At 45.7% G+C, this 18,890-nt stretch overlaps 1 protein-coding gene across 4 annotated transcripts in view; it reads right to left on the bottom strand.

Annotated features, from left to right (window-relative positions):
- The window catches only part of TCAIM (T cell activation inhibitor, mitochondrial), an 89,294-nt gene that overhangs the window by 56,073 nt on the left and 14,331 nt on the right, over nucleotides 1-18,890 (bottom strand). For all 4 annotated transcript variants that reach the window (XM_033930090.1, XM_033930091.1, XM_033930093.1 and 1 more), the window contains exon 3: nucleotides 13,583-13,718. In XM_033930090.1, the coding sequence (XP_033785981.1) occupies nucleotides 13,583-13,718 (136 nt within the window). The remainder of the gene's footprint in view (nucleotides 1-13,582; nucleotides 13,719-18,890) is intronic.

Genomic DNA, 18,890 nt, shown 5'->3' with positions numbered 1-18,890 from the left:
GATGTTGGAGGGCACCCTCCTGCTGGCGATTGGGGGGATGTCAGGGGACATCCTCTGGCAGGAGGGGTTGGGCACCCTCCTGTTGGCGATCTTCGGGGGGGGGGGGGGGAACAGATGGCCGCGGCACCTATCGCAGCAGGGAGTTCCCTTGCTGCGATAAGTGTAGCGGCCGCGTCTACTCTAACCCGATTCTGTAACTGGCGTCTGTAACATGGCCGTTGGTTACAGAATCGGGGTTTGTATAGGCCTGATTCTGTATAGCACGTCCCTCCCGGGCATCCTATACAGAATCTGGGCCTAACTATCTCTTAGAACATGCAGCTGGGGCCATTCTCTACCTTAAGCATTGGACATTAGCACATCTGTTGAAACTCAGGGCTGTTCCAAAGGTCTTTTGTTACTCTAAAGTACTGGTCATTAAAAGTAATTCATTGGCAGTCTAAGGCTGAATAGGTAGGAGTCTTAGGTCTACCTGCACTGATATCCCAGGATCATATCTATTTAATATAATTTCCCATTGGTTAGGCCAACAGAAAATGCTGACAGCTGGCCTTGTAAGGCTGACAAATATGTGTATCTTTCTATAAATGGCTGAAGAGGGGTAGATGTGTGTCTGAATGGCCCCTGTGTCTGTCCTGTTTTCTGAACGTGTCATGGGTCTGTGTATATCCTGCTTTTTTTAACGAATAAGTCCTGTGTTTATATACCTGAATTCTCTTTTCCAGCATCTTTCTGTGTTATAATTTGGTTTGTTTGATCTGATTTCTCCTGCTTACAAGGAAGTGTGAATTCTATTGAAGTTTTAGTTCTTAGAGACAAGCTGTCTGGTTCCTTTTGTTGCTCTTGAGCATTGGTCCTAAAACATGTAAACCAGTGTTTCTTAAACCTGTCTTGTGGGTCCCATAGCCAGTTGGACTTTCAAGATATCCCTAATGAATATGAATGAAATACATTTGCATGCCTGTCACCTACTTTATAGGCAAATCTTACTCATGCATATTCATTAGGGATAGTTTGAAAACCTGACTGGCTGGGGGGTCCCCTAGGACAGGTTTAAGAACCACTGATCTAGACTAAGATCAAAAGGTAGGAGACATAAATTTTTATTTATATATCACAAAAGCCTTTCAGTTCTATGCAGTTTACAAAAGAGGTGAATTGATCATTGTCAGTGAGTTATAATACAATATTGGCATTGACATGTTAACAGTAGTTTTATATCAATATGCTACTTTAGAGAGATTATAAGAATTTTGAGAACAGGCGGGTTTGTAAAAACTTTCTAAAACACATATATGAAGCTGATATTCTAACCATTTGACCAAGTTTAGGTCCCTGCATGCAGGTTGGTATGGTAAGAGTCGGTTAATGGATCTTTTCTGAGTACAACTGACCTACCTACACTGACATCACCAAGGATCAGATTTGAATTATCTCCCAGAGGCCTTTGGCTAACACTCTGGGTAACCCAGAAGCATAGGCTAACTTTCAGGTTAGGCTCTGAACATAGGAACATGATTGCAGATAAAGGCCAAATGGCCCATCCAATCTGACTGTCTGCAGAATCCACTATCTCCTCCTCTCCATAAGATATACCATGTGCCTCTCCGATGCTTTCTTGAATTCAGCCATAGTCTTTGTATCCACCCCCTCTACCGGGAGACTATTCCATTCATCTACCACCCTGGGGAGTGTGTGGCGCAGTGGTTAGAGCCACAGCCTCAGCATCCTGAGGTTGCGGGTTCAAATCCCATGCTGCTCCTTGTGACCCTGGGCAAGTCACTCAATCCAATTCACCACAATTACATTGAAAGTTTTAGTTGCATCAAAACTCAATGAATTTAATAAATTTAGTAAATAAGGGGAGAGCCTCAGATCCCCGTGCGGAGCTGTAAGTAACTGCCGCACTGGAAAGGGAAAAAGTTCTTCACTGGCTCTTGATCCCCCTCCTACCCACAGGATATAACTTCTAGTTAGTTCAAAGAAATATATCCAAACTACTTAGCTGTAGGTGGAGTGATTGAAGATGTGTTTAAATGTCATTGTCTCTGCCAGTCTTTGCCGACGGACGTCAAGCTAGCCGCCGTTTCGCCACAAGCTGCGTCAGGGCTCAAGACCGGTGTCTATAAAAGAAAGAAGAAATAACAAAGTGGCAGAGATCGTGTCTCAATGCTAAAACACCTTTCAATGTTGTAGTAGCTTACAGCAGCGTTCTAGTTTACATGCTTACTAAGGCAGAGACCACCGCAGGTGAAGCCCTTCTGACGTCAATGCGTTAAGCACGTTCACAGCTGATGTTTGTTGCCGGGCCTCACTCTCATATGGTTAGAAAGAGTGAGCTTCTGAAGTGAACTACAAGGTGAAAGCCAATTTAGATTGTCCTGGACCTGATTAAAAAAATATATGCCACTCAATCTTTTGGTTTAATCCCTCTGGATCCTCTGTATGTAAATGAAAAATCCATTCCTGTTCCCTTTTCTGTAATGCTAATCTTCTGTCTCCCCCTCGTGATATCGGTGGCACATGATCGAGGATGAAACATTTAAAGTCCCTGGAGTTGTGGCCCTGTGTGTCAAAATGTTCAACCAATGGTTCTTCCATCTTGTGACATGTTAAATTACTACTGTGTTCACCCATCCTAGCCCTGAAGGGTCTCGTCGTTTGTCCTATGTACAACTTAGGGCAAGGGCATAAAATCCCGTATACTACGAAAAAAGTGTCACAAGAGGTGTTGTAACGGAGCCAATGGGATCTCAAAGTTACTGGGTGTTGAAAACAGCCAAACAACTCGAGGGTGGTCTCACAGGTTTTGCACCGCCAACAATTGACATGGCTCCCTTCAGCCCTAGCTATTATGGTCCTCTTCGTGATATCAGAAGGGCATAAAATCTCCTTTAAATTGGGCTGGCGACTATATGCAATCCTTAAAGTTTTGTTCTTAAATGTGGGATGCAATTGTATAATCGGCCAATGTTGGCGTAAAACTCTCGCTATCTCACCGACACCTCCACCGAAGGTGAGAACACAAGTGGGACTCCAAGTCGTCTCTTTCTTAACTTTCTTCATAAACAATAAATCGCGATTAATGTATCTGGCACGTTTATAAGCCGCTTGAATAATGCCCCTTGGATAACCTCTGTTGAACAACTTCAAATGCAACTGTTGGGCTTGTTGTTTATATATATGTATTGTGGAACAATTCCTCCTGTATCGTAAAAACTGCGACACAGGAAGACTGTCTTTTAAAGACTTCGGATGACAGTTAGTATACAGTAATAATGTGTTACGATCAGTGGGTTTATGATGTACTTTAGTTTCAAATGAGGTTGCAGTTCTATTAATATCCAAATCCAGGAAAGATAATGTAGTGCCATGTCTTTCCATACTAAATTGTACGGTGGGGTGCCTGTTTTTTAACCATTGAAAAAATTCATCCAATCAGCAGCTTCACCTGTGGTGGTCTCTGCCTTAGAAAGCGTGTAAACTAGAACACTGCTGTAAGCTACTACAACATTGAAAGGTGTTTGAGCATTGAGACAGGATCTCTGCCACTTTGTTATTTCTTCTTTCTTGTATATACACCGGTCTTGAGCCCTGACGCAGCTTGTGGCGAAACGGCGGCTAGCTTGATGTCCATCGGCGAAGACTGGCAGAGACAATGACATTTAAACACATCTTCAATCACTCCATCTACAGCTAAGTAGTTTGGATATATTTCTTTGAACTAACTAGAAGTTATATCCTGTGGGTAGGTGGGGGGGATCAAGAGCCAGTGAAGAACTTTTTCCCTTTCCAGTGCGGCAGTTACTTACAGCTCCGCACGGGGATCTGAGGCTCTCCCCTTATTTACTAAATTTATTAAATTCATTGAGTTTTGATGCAACTAAAACTTTCAATGTAATTGGATTGAGTGACTTGCCCAGGGTCACAAGGAGCAGCAAGGGATTTGAACCCGCAACCTCAGGATGCTGAGGCTGTGGCTAGTCTCAGTTAGGGCGCTGGTCTTTGACCAGACGGCCGCTGCGTGAGCAGACTGCTGGGCATGATGGACCATTGGTCTGACTCAGCAGCAGCAATTTTTATGTTCTTATTCTACATCATATAAAACATCACATGGTGTATCATATTTAATCTGAAAAGGCTTTTCTTCCTGAAACAGATTGATATGAGAAAGGCAGATTATAGGAAGAGAGGGTGGTAGGGAAAGCAAGATACATAAAAAAAGAAAGAAGCCTCAGTGTTATGTGGTTGATTACTCTGGACCCATGCATAAGCAATCTTCCAAGTATCTTTATCCTAACAGGAAATAATTTACAGAATCAAGGTTTGAGAACCTAGAAGGTAATGCTCTGAGGATGCTTTCAGCTCTTGTGTTCTTTCTAGAAAGTAGAAACCAGTGGTACCCACCGTACTTGAAGGATGTTTAATAAATAGAGCGCCAGCTTTTCCTGTACAAAAGAGAAACTCAGGATGCCAAGGTCTTTTCCTTCAGGAAAAGGTAGGAGTATTTCTCGATAGTGATATACCCTGTCGGTGGAGTTAGCCCAACCAATCATGCAGAGTCAAATGATTGGTCCTGTAATGAAACTTGGGTAAAGGAGGGTAGATACAAGACCAAAAGAAAGCTGACTTAATAAAAGCTGACTGGCTATTACCCCAAAACAAATAAACTAGTGCTCACTACTTATATAATGCAACAACAGAAATAATGTTCTCTACTTACTAACATAGCTATTAAACACATGTCCACTACATAGGACTCATCAATTATTCAAGCAGGAGTAAATAACAGTTACCATCTCCCAAGCGACTTTTCTTTAGAAAACAGCTGTTGGTGCTGTATTTAGGTGATATCTCTAAACACCCATATGTTTTCAACTGAGTGATGTGTTTAACCCTGCTGGTTATCTGGCATTAGGATTTGTTATAGGCATGGGCCTAGGACATCAGTTACTAGGTATGGTCCCATCCCACTTTCTGTTCCAAAGGGGAGGTTTGGGGTTCAGAAGCCTGACCTTACTCTTTGAATGTGTTCTGGGTCTGGGTATATCTGCTTTTTTTTTTTTTTTAAACAAGCGAGTCTTGTGTTTATATACCTGAATTCCAGCATCTTCCTGTGCTATAATTTGGTTTGTTTGATTTGATGGTCTCTTGATTACCAAAAAAGTGTGAATTCTTTTGAAGGTTCAGTTCTTGGAGACAAGCTGTCTGGTTCATTTTATTGCTCTTGAGCACTGGTTCTAAAACATGTAAACTAAGCCCAAAAGGTAAGAAACATCCTGTCTACCTACACTGACATCACCATGGATCAGGCTTGTAATATCTCCCAGAGGCCTTTGGCTAACACTCTGAGTAGGCCCTGAATATGTCATGCTGACATCCTTCTTGTCTAGAACTTGTACAAAGAGCAAGGCAACTTCAACTACCAAAGGAGCCAGAGCCTTCCTAATTCCCCAGAGGAGGAGCCTTGTTTCTCAGAACTGCAATCTTGAATGACACAATGTGGTTATGCTTGGAGTAACCAAGGCCAAGAGGTAGAGAGTACATCTTATGTCCAGAGATAAGCCCTCTGCTTGAGGGGGTATAAAGGAAGCATTTCCAGAGAGCATCAGGGTCTGATCCTCGAGTCTGATGCCAGTGGACCAGTGCATCAGTGGGTAGATCCAAGCTGTGCCCCTGCCTTTGGTAACTTGTAACCTCTACTGGGCTACTTCCTTCTTGACTCTACGCATCCTGGCATTTCCTCCAGGTATAACAGAGTGGTACAACATGTCTGTCAAAGAAAGGTTCTCCAAGTGAGAGGAGGCTAGCCAGTAGAGGTTCTGAAGCGATGCCCAGCGCAATTTTAGCCTATAGGGTGATCATGTGTTTGCTCTCAAGTGAGTTTACATAATAGTACAGTAAAGTTTAATGTATATTCACTAAGCATCCTAGCTTATTCTGTGCAATCTGACATCTCAATTTATTGTTTGACGACTTCAGCTGGCACTTGTTTTAAAATAAAGAATCTTATTTTTCTAATACCTGGCCTTGTTACTTGCCTGTCAGTACTGTGGGTCAAGGGCTAGAACTTAGATCTCGAGGAACACAATAATAATTCAAAGTTCTAATTAGAAATCCATTACATATTTTTCAGTCTTCATTGCACTGGTCTCCCTTTGGGAACCAGAAGCCATTTGAGAACCCCATGAACTGACCTGTTTTACGCTAATAGAAAGAAAGATTAAGACATGACCCCCCTCCTTAATCCCCCAGTGATTGCTCTCCCCTTCTCTCTCCCCGACAGTGAAACTGGATAGGAAAACCAAGCTCTATATCAGCTGCAGTTTTTATGGCTTTTTTAGGTTAGAGGAATAGCCTAGTGATAAGTGCAATGAACTTTAAATCAAGGAATACAGGTTAAAATCCTACTATATTATTTTTTACCCTGGGGCTCCCTCTAGGAACAGAAAAATACTTACCATGCATAAAGATATAAGACATCTGCAAGTCTGAAGGCTCTTGAAGTTGTGTACATTAGAGAAAGCACAGTTACTTACCGTAACAGGTGTTATCCAGGGACAGCAGGCAGATATTCTTAACACATGGGTGACGTCACCGACGGAGCCCTCGGTACGGACCTTTTTAACTAGAAGTTTCTAGTTGGCCGCACCGCGCGTGCGCGAGTGCCTTCCCGCCCGACGGAGGAGTGCGTGGTCCCCAGTTAGTATAAGCCAGCTAAGAAGCCAACCCGGGGAGGTGGGTGGGACGTAAGAATATCTGCCTGCTGTCCCTGGATAACACCTGTTACGGTAAGTAACTGTGCTTTATCCCAGGACAAGCAGGCAGCATATTCTTAACACATGGGTGACCTCCAAGCTAACAAAGAGGGAGGTGGGATGGTTGGCCATTAGGAAAATAAATTTTGTAACACAGATTGGCCGAAGTGTCCATCCCGTCTGGAGAATGCGTCCAGACAGTAGTGAGTAGTGAATGTGTGAACTGAGGACCAAGTGGCCGCCTTGCAGATTTCCTCGATGGGCGTGGAGCGGAGGAAAGCTACAGAAGCAGCCATAGCTCGGACCCTGTGGGCCGTGACAGTTCCATCCAGTGAGAGACTGGCCCGAGCGTAGCAGAAAGCAATACAGGCAGCAAGCCAATTGGAAAGTGTCCGTTTGGAGACAGGACGACCCAAACGGTTGGGATCGAAAGACAAAAAGAGCTGAGGGGATGTCCGGTGAGCTCTGGTACGATCAAGATAGTAAGCAAGGGCACGCTTACAATCCAGCGCGTGCAACGCCTGTTCCCCAGGATGCGAGTGAGGCTTAGGGAAGAAGACGGGCAGCACAATGGACTGGTTAAGGTGAAAAGCCGAGACCACCTTGGGAAGGAATTTAGGGTGGGTACGCAGAACAACCTTGTCATGGTGAAAAACAGTGAAAGGTGGGTCGGCAACCAGTGCATGCAGTTCGCTAACCCTCCTGGCAGAGGTGATGGCAATTAGGAAAAGCACCTTCCAGGTAAGAAGCCTGAGCGAAGTTGTGGCAAGAGGCTCAAACGGAGGTTTCATGAGGGCTGAGAGAACCACATTCAGGTCCCAGACGACAGGAGGAGGTTTGAGAGGCGGTTTGAGATTGAAGAGCCCTCTCATAAATCTGGAAACCAGAGGATGAGCCGTGAGGGGTTTTCCGAGAATAGGCTCATGAAACGCAGTGATGGCACTGAGGTGGACTCTGATGGAGGTAGTTTTGAGGCCAGCATTGGACAGTGAGAGCAAATATTCCAAGACAGTTTCCACCGCTAAGGAGGTGGGTTCCTGACGATGCCGGAGACACCACGAGGAGAATCTGGTCCACTTCTGATGGTAACATTGGAGAGTGGCCGGTTTTCTGGAGGCGTCCAAAATGAGGCGGACCGGTTGAGATAGATTCTCCGGAGAGGTCAGCCCGAGAGAAACCAAGCTGTCAGGTGGAGCGAAGACAGATTGGGATGCAGTAGAGACTGATGCTGCTGCGTAAGTAGAGTAGGAAACACAGGAAGTAGAATGGGTTCCCTGGAGCTGAGTTGGAGCAGGAGTGAGAACCAGTGTTGGCGAGGCCACCGAGGTGCGATAAGAATCATGGTGGCGTGATCCTTGCGGAGTTTGGACAAGGTCCGCAACATCAGAGGAAGTGGAGGGAAGGCATACAGGAACCGATCCCTCCAATCGAGCAGGAATGCATCCGGAGCCAGTCGGTGAGGAGAGAAGAGTCTGGAACAGAATTGGGGCAGCTGATGATTGTGAGGTGCTGCAAAGAGGTCCACCTGCGGAGTGCCCCATCGAGCAAAGATGGATAGCAGAGTCGGAGGGTCCAACGTCCACTCGTGAGGTTGAAGGATGCGGCTGAGATTGTCGGCCAGAGAGTTCTGTTCGCCCTGGATATAGACCGCCCTGAGAAAGAGATTGCGGTCCGTGGCCCAGGTCCAGATGCGCAGAGCCTCCAAACAAAGGGGACGAGATCCGGTGCCGCCTTGCTTGTTTATGTAGTACATGGCGACTTGATTGTCTGTGCACAGGAGGAGGACTTGAGGGCAGAGAAGATGTTGGAAAGCCTTGAGGGCGTAGAACATGGCTCTGAGTTCCAGGAAATTGATGTGATGACGACGCTCCTGTGGGGTCCAAAGTCCCTGGGTGCGTAGATCTCCCAGGTGAGCTCCCCACGCGTAGGGGGACGCATCTGTGGTGATGATCATAGAGTGGGGGGGCAGATGAAAAAGTAGACCCCTGGAAAGATTTGAGGAGTTCAACCACCATTGGAGAGATTGCTGAAGAGATGATGTCACAGAGATGGGATGAGAAAGAAGATCCGTAGTCTGTGACCATTGGTTGGCGAGAGTCCACTGAGGCGTACGAAGGTGGAGACGTGCCAGAGGAAGGACATGCACCGTCGAGGCCATGTGACCCAGGAGGACCATCATCTGTCGGGCAGGAATGGAGGGATGCATGAGCACCTGACGGCAGAGATGGAGGAGGGTCCGCTGGCGATCGGAGGGGAGAAAAGCCCTCATGAGCGTGGTGTCCAGAACTGCTCCAATGAATTGAAGTCGCTGGGTGGGGAGCAGATGCGACTTGGGGTAGTTGATCTCGAACCCCAGGAGGTGGAGGAGAGAGATGGTGTGATGAGTAGCTTGCAGCGCGAGTTGAGAAGAAGGTGCTTTCACCAACCAATCGTCCAAGTAGGGGAACACCTGGAGGTTGTGAGACCTGAGGAAGGCCGCTACCACTATAAGGCACTTGGTGAAAACCCTGGGTGAGGAGGCGAGGTCGAACGGTAGCACCTTGTACTGATAGTGGTGGTGCAGTACCTGGAACCGCAGGTAGCGGCGAGAACTCTGATTGATGGAGATGTGAGTGTAGGCCTCTTTGAGGTCCAGGGAACATAGCCAGTCGTGTTGAGAGAGAAGAGGGTAAAGCGTGGCAAGGGAGAGCATTCTGAACTTCTCCTTGACCAGACACTTGTTGAGGTCCCTGAGATCGAGAATGGGACGGAGGTCTCCCGTCTTCTTGGGTACCAGGAAGTAGCGGGAGTAGAATCCCTGACCCCTTTGATCTGGAGGTACTTCTTCGATGGCATTGAGAAGGAGGAGGGATTGAACCTCCCTCAGGAGGAGGGGGGTTTGAGATGAGTGTGAAGCAGACTCTACGGGAAGGTTGTCTGGTGGAAGAGTCTGGAAGTTGAGAGAGTAGCCGTGGCGGATGATGTTGAGGACCCACTGGTCCGACGTGATGACTTCCCAACGGCTGGAGAAAATGGTGAGACGACCCCCGATAGGCTGTGGAAGAGGCAGCGAGGGAGGATGACTGGCTATGCCCTGGAGAGAAGAGTCAAAAGGGCTGAGACTGTTTAGCAGGCTGAGGCGGCTTAGAGGGTTGAGTGGCCTGAGATCGAGCCTGGGCATGGTGCTGCTGTTGACGAGGTCGCCGAGATTGTTGGGGGGGCGGATTGAGTGGCCTGGCTGAGAACCTCCGCTGGTAAGATGATTGAGGCCGATAGGGTCGAGCAGGCGGAGCCTTCTTTTTTGGCTTGATCAAGGTGTCCCACCTGGTCTCATGGGCCGAGAGTTTCTGGGTGGTGGAATCCAGGGACTCTCCAAAGAGTTCATCCCCGAGACAGGGGGCGTTGGCCAAACGATCCTGGTGGTTGATGTCCAGGTCGGAGACTCTGAGCCAGGCTAGTCGACGCATGGCTACGGCCATGGCAGAGGCCCGAGAGGTGAGCTCGAAGGAGTCGTATATTGAGCGGACCATGTATTTTCGCATCTGGAGAAGACCAGAGATGTGTTGTTGGAAGAGCGGGACCTTGCGCTCAGGAAGGTACTTCTGAAGGGTAGACAGTTGTTGGACCAAATGTTTTAGGTAGAAAGAAAAATGGAAGGAGTAGTTGTTTGCCCTGTTGGCCAGCATGGCATTTTGGTAAAGCCTCTTGCCAAATTTGTCCATGGTCTTACCTTCTCTGCCAGGAGGGGTAGAGGCATAGACACTGGATCCCTGAGTTTTTTTCAAAGTGGATTCCACTAAAAGGGACTCATGGGGCAATTGAGATTTGTCAAATCCAGGTATAGGGATGACCCGGTAAAGGTTGTCCAGCTTACGGGGGGCTCCCGGTACCGTGAGGGGAGTTTCCAAGTTCTTGTAGAACGTTTCCCGTAGGATGTCATGTACGGGAAGCTTGAGGAACTCCTTAGGAGGTTGCTCAAAGTCTAAAGCCTCTAAAAAGGCTTGAGACTTTTTCGAGTCAGATTCTAGTGGAAGGGACAGGGCAGCAGACATTTCTCTCAGAAATTTAGTGAATGAGGACTGCTCTGGTTTAGAGGTGGCATCGGGTGCCGATGGTTCCTCATCAGATGAGGAGGGATCCTCCTCGGTACCGAGGGGAGTCTCCTCCCACAAATCAGGGTCTCTGACCTCTGGTGCATGTCGAGACACCGGGGTGGAGGGCGCGGTGTGGCGAGTCTTGGACAAAGACTTACCAGAGCGCACTGAAACGGTACCAGGGGAGGACGATCGGCGTCGTTCTCGGTCCCGAGAAGAGTGCCGTACCGCCTGGTGCCGAGGAGGATCCACAGTGGTCTGAGAATGAACCACCGGATCGGCGTGAAGTTGTTGAGCCGAAAGGATCGGCATAGAAATGTGTGCCGGTACCGAAGGAGTGGACACCGGGGGCTCGGTGCGAGGCTCGGGCCGGTCTGGTACCGGAAGGAGCGGTGCCAGGATAGAGGGTAACAGTTGTTCAAGTTGTTTCTTCAACTGTTCCTGAAGCTGAGCTTGTAGAATGACCGAGATACGGTCATCTAGGGGTGGCATCGGAACCGCTTTCTTTTTCTTCGGTTCCTTGGATGCCGCTCCACGCCCCGGCGATGAGGAGGCCGATGACGAGGCACTCACCGATATCGGGGCGGAGCGTTTGCGGGACCGGTGCGATGCCGGTAGGGACGGTGTCGCCACCGTAGCTGGAGGGCGCTCGAGGGAAGAGGAAGGCTTCTTAGCCGGCTTACCTGGCGCCAGCGGCGCCGATGCGGGGTCGGTCGGTGTCGAGGTCGACGGTGCCGATTTTTGAGGTACCGCCGTTGAAGGTGAGGAGTCCATCGCCGACTCGGTGCCGAAGAGAAGAGTTTGTTGGATTCTTCGGTTTTTAAGTGTTCGTTTTTGCAGAGTGGCACAGCGGGTGCAGGAGTCCGCCCGATGCTCCGGACCCAGACACTGCAAACACCAATTGTGTGGGTCAGATACGGAGATCGGGCGTGCACACCGCTGGCACTTCTTAAAACCGACCTGCGGGGGCATGAAGGGGAAGATAGCCTCCGCAAAATCGAAGTCCGAGGCCTGTATAATGGCAACAGGCCCCGCCGGGGCAAAAACGAAAGGAAAAGGAAAAAATGAAAGTTTTTTTTTTTTTTGCAAATCAAAGAAAAAATAAACCCGAAGGTAAAGAGAGAAAAAATTAGGAAAAAAACGCGAGCGGGAAGGCGAAAAAGTGATTTCAACGGCCGTTGAAAAAATACACGCGTCTTCTTCGCTCCGCGGAAACGAAGAAACTGGGGACCACGCACTCCTCCGTCGGGCGGGAAGGCACTCGCGCACGCGCGGTGCGGCCAACTAGAAACTTCTAGTTAAAAAGGTCCGTACCGAGGGCTCCGTCGGTGACGTCACCCATGTGTTAAGAATATGCTGCCTGCTTGTCCTGGGATAATAAATCAAATCAATCCCAAAGACCTGCTCCTAGTCCTTTGTATTCTATCTTTGCATATGCACACCTACTATTCAAAAGGAGGAAATTGTATTAACTTAAATTTGATATGGTTTACACAGGGTGACTAATCAGTTCATGGGAACATCCTAAAAAAATTTATATATATAATTTTTATAGAATTTTTTATGCATTCGGCTGAGGCATCCCCTAAAAGAGAGAGCTTGGACTCCTTGTGCACTCATGAAAGCTAAGGTTTCCTTCATATTTGATTTAGTGGAGGAAACTGCTATTATCAAGAACTGTTTGATTTGAATGTTTTTATTGATACACTGATGATTTCTTTGATTCTAAACTTGCACATGGCACTTAATTATTTATTTTTTCATATATAAAAAGGCACTTTTTGCACTTAAAAGGTCACGGGGTGACGGAAGGTGATGTTTGTGGGTAAAACCTTGTAGGGCGCTTTCTGCGCTGAGGATAAACCCAGGTGAACTCCTTATATATAAAAAATTTTTTAGGAAGTTCCCATGAACTGATTAGTCACTCTGTATAAACCATATCAAATTTAACTTAATACAATATCCTCCTTTTGAATAGTAGGTGTGCATGTGCAAAGATAGAATACAAAGGACTAGGAGCAGGTCTTGGAGATTGATTTGTACTTGAGACTGAGCCTATTCTTAGGCTCTGGCCTCAACTGCACAAGCCTCAAACAATTTTAAATCATACGTGTTTGAGGCTTGTGCGGTTAAGGCAGAGCTTACAGGAATGAGGTAAGGACAGGAACAGTGATAAAACGCGTGGGGACGGGGTGGGGAAATTGTCCCAGTATCATTCAGATACACATTTACAGATATATGATACTGAAGAATAGATATTTTCTACTATTGTCAACATATATTGCTCTGGCATGGTATGAGTCTTATCATCCCCATCTCAGGGGTAGGGATCCACAAGTCAGAGTTATGGACTGCTTGGATTTTCAGGATGTCTCTTACAAATATGCATTGGGCAAATCTGCATAAAACTGAGGTAATGTGCATGCCAATATCTCCCATGCATATTCATTAGAGATCCTGAAAACCCAGCTCATCTGTTCCCCAGTTTTTTATATCTGAATCCCTGAATTGGAGTTACAGAGTGACTTGAAGTAGAGAAACATAGCACTACTGGTAGAATAACATTTATCTGCTGATGTGAAAGGATATAATAAATCCTGGTAGTATTGAATACCCTAGCCAAAGACCAGTTAGTTGAATTGCAACTTGAGACATTTCAGACAAATGGTTGTTTCATTTTTAAGCTACAGAACTTTCCTTTAAAGAGCAGTACTGACAAATAATACAGATTAAAAGCAATATATTACATACCCTTTCTCTGGGATGCTGGCCAAAGAAATCTGGGTGTACAGCAAAATAGAAAGGCCTGAGAGCATTGACAGCATCAGCCCCTGATAAATTTCTTGCTTGAAGAATCTGCCGCACCAGTATCTTATCCAGAAACAACCTGGAAAAAAAAACTTACAAGTTGGAAAGTACACACTTATAGTGTGACAAAATGACACGTTTTCCCCTTCCTCCATCTGCAAACTCATGCTTGGGGCATGGGTATGACAGAGACATTTAAATATCTCTGTGGCATAAATGCACGAGGCAAATAAATCTCTTTAATTTGAAAATAAGCTCCAGAATGAGAGGGCATAGGATAAAGTTAAGAGGTGATAGGCTCAAGGAGTAATCTAAAGAAATACTTATTTACAGAAAGGGTGGTAGATGCGTGCAATAGTCTCCCGGTAGAAGTGGTGGAGACGAAGATTGTGTATGAATTCAAGATGTTTTCAAGATGAATTCAAGATGTTTGTATGAGTTTGGCCAGTTTTGGCCTTAAATGATATTCGTCGTTTATGCAACGTGTTTGCTATATGTAATTTGATTTGATATGTAAGTATGTAATCTGTTACAGTGTATCCTTGAAGTGTTTTGTATGACAAATGTAAATGTTTTATTTTGTATGTTAATATGTAACTTGCCCTGGATAAGGGCGGATGAGAAACAAACAAACAAACAAGAAAGTGTGGGACAGGCACATGGGATCTTTTAGGGAGATACTGGATGCTGTAGATGGGCAGACTGAATGGGCCATTTAGCCTTTATCTGCCTTTATGTTTCTATAACTTAGTAATGTGTTGTCTCATTAGGTTGACAGAGGTTGTATGAAACACATTTCATTTAGTGAATGTGTCTGTGTGTATCCTTGTGCTCATCTTTACAATAGAGGTCTGCACGGGAACGGGAATCCCCCCCTAACCCATGGGACTCCCACGGGGACCCCCCTCTGGCCCACAGGACTCCCTCAGGGATGGAAGGCTTTGGAAGCAGGGTTCGTCCATATAATATAATGGACATGTCAGCCTTAATAAAAGAGGGAGTTTATAAGTTAATTAACTGAACAGAAAACAAAAAAAGGGTGCCACCAAAGAGATTCCACAAGGAAAACAGAAGCAACCACAAAAGAAACTGTGGAATTGATGATCCTGTCAGAAGTAATTGCTGCTTTTCATGGGAATGGGCGGGGATGGAGGTAATTCCTTGCGGGGATGGGTGGGGACGGAGAGGATCCTAACGGGGACGGGTGGGGACGGAGAGGATCTTGGTGTGGACGGGCAGGGATGGGTGAGATTTTTGTCCCCGTGCAACTCTCTACTGTACAAAGAAATGATGCCTCACTAATTAGAGAGGCTTACTTTTCTTTATAGAATACTAGAATCACCAGGTGTGTGTGTATATATTTTATATCTCACAAGCAAATTACATCACTTTTTCACATAATCGCCCTGTTATGCAATGCATTTTTCCCAGCGGATACGTTATAAACTGTTATTGATAACATAACATAGCATAGCATTTTTATCTCGCAAAACCTTGCAGATCCATGTGGCCAACAATTAAAGAACAGCTGAACAGTAACAGCGAACTATCAATGATCTAATACAGGGGTAAGCAATTCCGGCCCTCGAGAGCCACAGGCAAGTCAGGTTTTTAGGATATTCACAACAAATATTCACGAGATAGATTTGCATCTCAAGGTTTCATAAGAACTTGCTGAATAAATAGGACTTTAAAGATTTCCTAAAATTCATTTAAGATGCTGATGTGATAAAAAGATGCTGATGTGATAAAAAGATTATGAAAAATTGGATCCCAGAACGCTGGTTGATAAGCAAGAAGTTGATTGTGCTGTCTTTTATAGTGGAAACTTCTTACAAAGGGAAAGTCAAATGTGGTTGAAATCCATGAAGAGCGTCTTGATGAAGAAAAAAATAAAATGTTCCACCAAATAATTAGGGGCCATACCGTGCAAGGCTTTAAAACATAAACAGCCTAGTTTTAAAACACACTCCGGCTTCCATGGGGAGCCTATGCACAATCCTATAAAAAAGGTGTGATATGTTCCGATTTATTCAGTTTAAAGATCAGGCGAACAGCTGTATTTTGTACTAAGCGTAGACTATCAAGATTTTTGCTTAAACCTCCTAGATCCAGTAATCCAAAATGTTCAGTACCAATGATTGAACTAATAATCTGAAAGCACAGTCACTGAAAAATGATCCGATTACCCAGAGTTTTCAGAGTGCAAAAAAAGCATTTCCGAACAAGAATGTCAACCTGTTTCATCATCAATAAGTTTAAGTCTAAATGGACTTCCAGTAGTCTGATAGTTGAAAAAAAGGGATAGGGGATTGTGTTTATAGTTAAGATTTCTTCATTGTTTTTAAATGGGGAACAAAGACAAAACCTAGTTTTATCCATTGATCGACTGTAGAAATGATGGAAAAGATATAATGGGATGCTGTATGTAATTGAGAAGTTAAAAAGGGATGATGATAATAATATCGGCATAAATGTGTCGTTTTATTCCCTTAACTGATAGTTTTTGTCCAAGTTAGATATTAAAAAGAAGTGGTGAAAGAGGGGAGCCCTAAGGGACTTCACAAGGATTGCTCCATGTTCCTGAGTAAGATTTGTCAAAACGGCCTTGATAGGTAATGTACTCAACTGAGATGCCAATATTGTCCAAACAATTCAATAATATGATGTGATCCACAAGATTAAAAGCACTACTCAGGTCGAATTATATAATGAGGGCTTGATGACCTTTTGAAAATAAAGCTAGCAAATAATCCAACAGAGATGCCAGAATAGTCTCTGTACTATGTAAGGGACAAAATCCAGATTGTGATTTGTGCAGGATTGGAAATTGATCCAAGTATTCATGCAGTTGCAAATGTACCAATCCTTCTAATATTTTCACAAATAGTGGAATGGAGGCAATCCACTATAATAAAACCCTTAGCGCGCGCGCAGTTGGAACTTCGTGCGGCCGTGATCTGTGGCTCCGTGTTGCTGCATGCGCAGGAGCCTTTGGCGGTTTGCGATGCGTGTGGCGGTTTTCCCCAAAATGTTCCTGCACCGATCGCTGACTGATGATGCCTCTCTTTCTCATCCCTAGACTAGCAGTGGCAGCAGCCGCGGGGCATTTGCTAGGCCAGCCCACTTCGATAATATGAAGCGGGCTGGCCTAGCAAAAGCCCCGAGACTGCCCAGCCTAGTGGATGCTGGACAGTGAGCAGGTAAGGAAGAAGGGGTACTACTGGACACGGGGAAGGTAAAAGGAACAGAGAAGGGCTACTGCTGGACAGGAGAAGCAGAGAAGGGGTAAAAGGAACAGAGAAGGGCTACTGCTGGACAGGGGGAGCAGGGAAGGGGTAAAAGGAACGGAGAAAGGCTACTGCTGGACAGGGGAATCAGGGAAGGGGTAAAAGGAACAGAGACGGGCTACTGCTGGACAGGGGGAGCAGGGAAGGGGTAAAAGGAACAGAGAAAGGCTACTGCTGGACAGGGGGAGCAGGGAAGGGGTAAAAGGAACGGAGAAGGGCTACTGCTGGACAGGGGGAGCAGGGAAGCGGTAAAAGGAACGGAGAAAGGCTACTGCTGGACAGGGGGAGCAGGGAAGGGGTAAAAGGAACGGAGAAAGGCTACTGCTGGACAGGGGGAGCAGGGAAGGGGTAAAAGGAACGGAGAAGGGCTACTGCTGGACAGGGAGAGCAGGGAAGGGGTAAAAGGAACAGAGAAAGGCTACTGCTGGACAGGGGGAGCAGGGAAGGGGTAAAAGGAACGGAGAAAGGCTACTGCTGGACAGGGGAAGCAGGGAAGGGGTGAAAGGAACGGAGACAGGCTACTGCTGGACAGGGGGAGCAGGGAAGGGGTAAAAGGAACGGAGAAGGTCTACTGCTGGACAGGGGAAGCAGGGAAGGGGTAAAAGGAACAGAGAAGGGCTACTGCTGGACAGGGGGAGCAGGGAAGGGGTAAAAGGAACGGAGAAAGGCTACTGCTGGACAGGGGAAGCAGGGAAGGGGTAAAAGGAACAGAGACGGGCTACTGCTGGACAGGGAGAGCAGGGAAGGGGTAAAAGGAATGGAGAAAGGCTACTGCTGGTCAGGGGAAGCAGGGAAGGGGTAAAAGGAACAGAGACGGGCTACTGCTGGACAGGGAAGGGGTGCTTCTGGACATGGGGGAGGTAAAAGTAAGGGAGAAGGGAAAACAGAGAGGGGGCAGAGATAAAGAAAGAAAAAAAGAGACAGGGGGCAGAGAGAAAGAAAGAAATACCTAAGTCTATACATCTATTCTAGCACCCGTTAATATAACGGGCTAATAAACTAGTGGGTCTATAATTGAAAACAAGTGTAATTCATTCTTTCTGCTTTTTGATGATCGGAGTTAACTATATGCCCTCGGTCTATTGGAAATTTGCCATTTTCCAACATATGACCTAACCAGTCAAAAAGACTTTTCTGAAAAGATAACACAGATGTTTTAAGTATTGTGGGGGACAAGCATCAAGAGAAAAATATGATTCTGCATATTTCTTGTTTAAGAACTTAAATTGGCTCCACTTTGGGTTCTTAAAAGAACTCCAATTGAGTTCTGCTAAACATTCTTCAATTGAGTTTACTACCATAGTAGGTTTGGCGACCTATGGTCCCTGGCAGGAATTTTTTAAAAATAAGCACCTTGGATTAAAAAAATTAAGCTAAAGCCTCGGCAGTAGGGGGAATATCCTGGGATGCTTGCCCTAGAGGGTGAGGATGCCAATTTGAACAGTTCTTTAGTATTTATTTTATTTTGTCCTATTTTTGCTGAGTAAAAATATTCTAAATTTTGTTTTATTTTCATTTTATAGTTATAGTCCTCTATAATTTGCCAACAGTGATGGGCACATGCAAATTTAGCAAACCTTTGCTACTCTCCACCAACCTCATTTGCATGTGCGTTTTTTTAGTGAATGACTCGCCTTTTTGAAATCGCTACAATAACAGCTGTGACAATGGCCCATTGGTTGTTAATACAAAGTTTTGAGAATCTAGCCCAGACATGGGCAACTCTGATCCTCGAATGCCGGAATCCAATCGGGTTTTTTAGGATTTCCCCAATGAATATGCATAAGATCTATTTGCATTCACTGCTTTCAATGCATATTCATTGGGGAAATCCTGAAAACCCGATTGGATTCCGGCCCTTGAGGACCGGAGTTGCTCATGTCTGATCTAGCCCTGTCATCCAACTGTGGTTAGCTGCTTTTACCAGGAGCATTTTAACAGTTAAATCCCACTACTGCTCC

Source organism: Geotrypetes seraphini, chromosome 2, assembly GCF_902459505.1.
Source record: "Geotrypetes seraphini chromosome 2, aGeoSer1.1, whole genome shotgun sequence".
In the NCBI taxonomy this organism is placed as follows: Eukaryota; Metazoa; Chordata; class Amphibia; order Gymnophiona; family Dermophiidae; genus Geotrypetes; species Geotrypetes seraphini.
The sequence above is the reverse complement of the archived record's forward strand: the minus strand, read 5'-3'. Positions and strand labels throughout refer to the sequence as shown.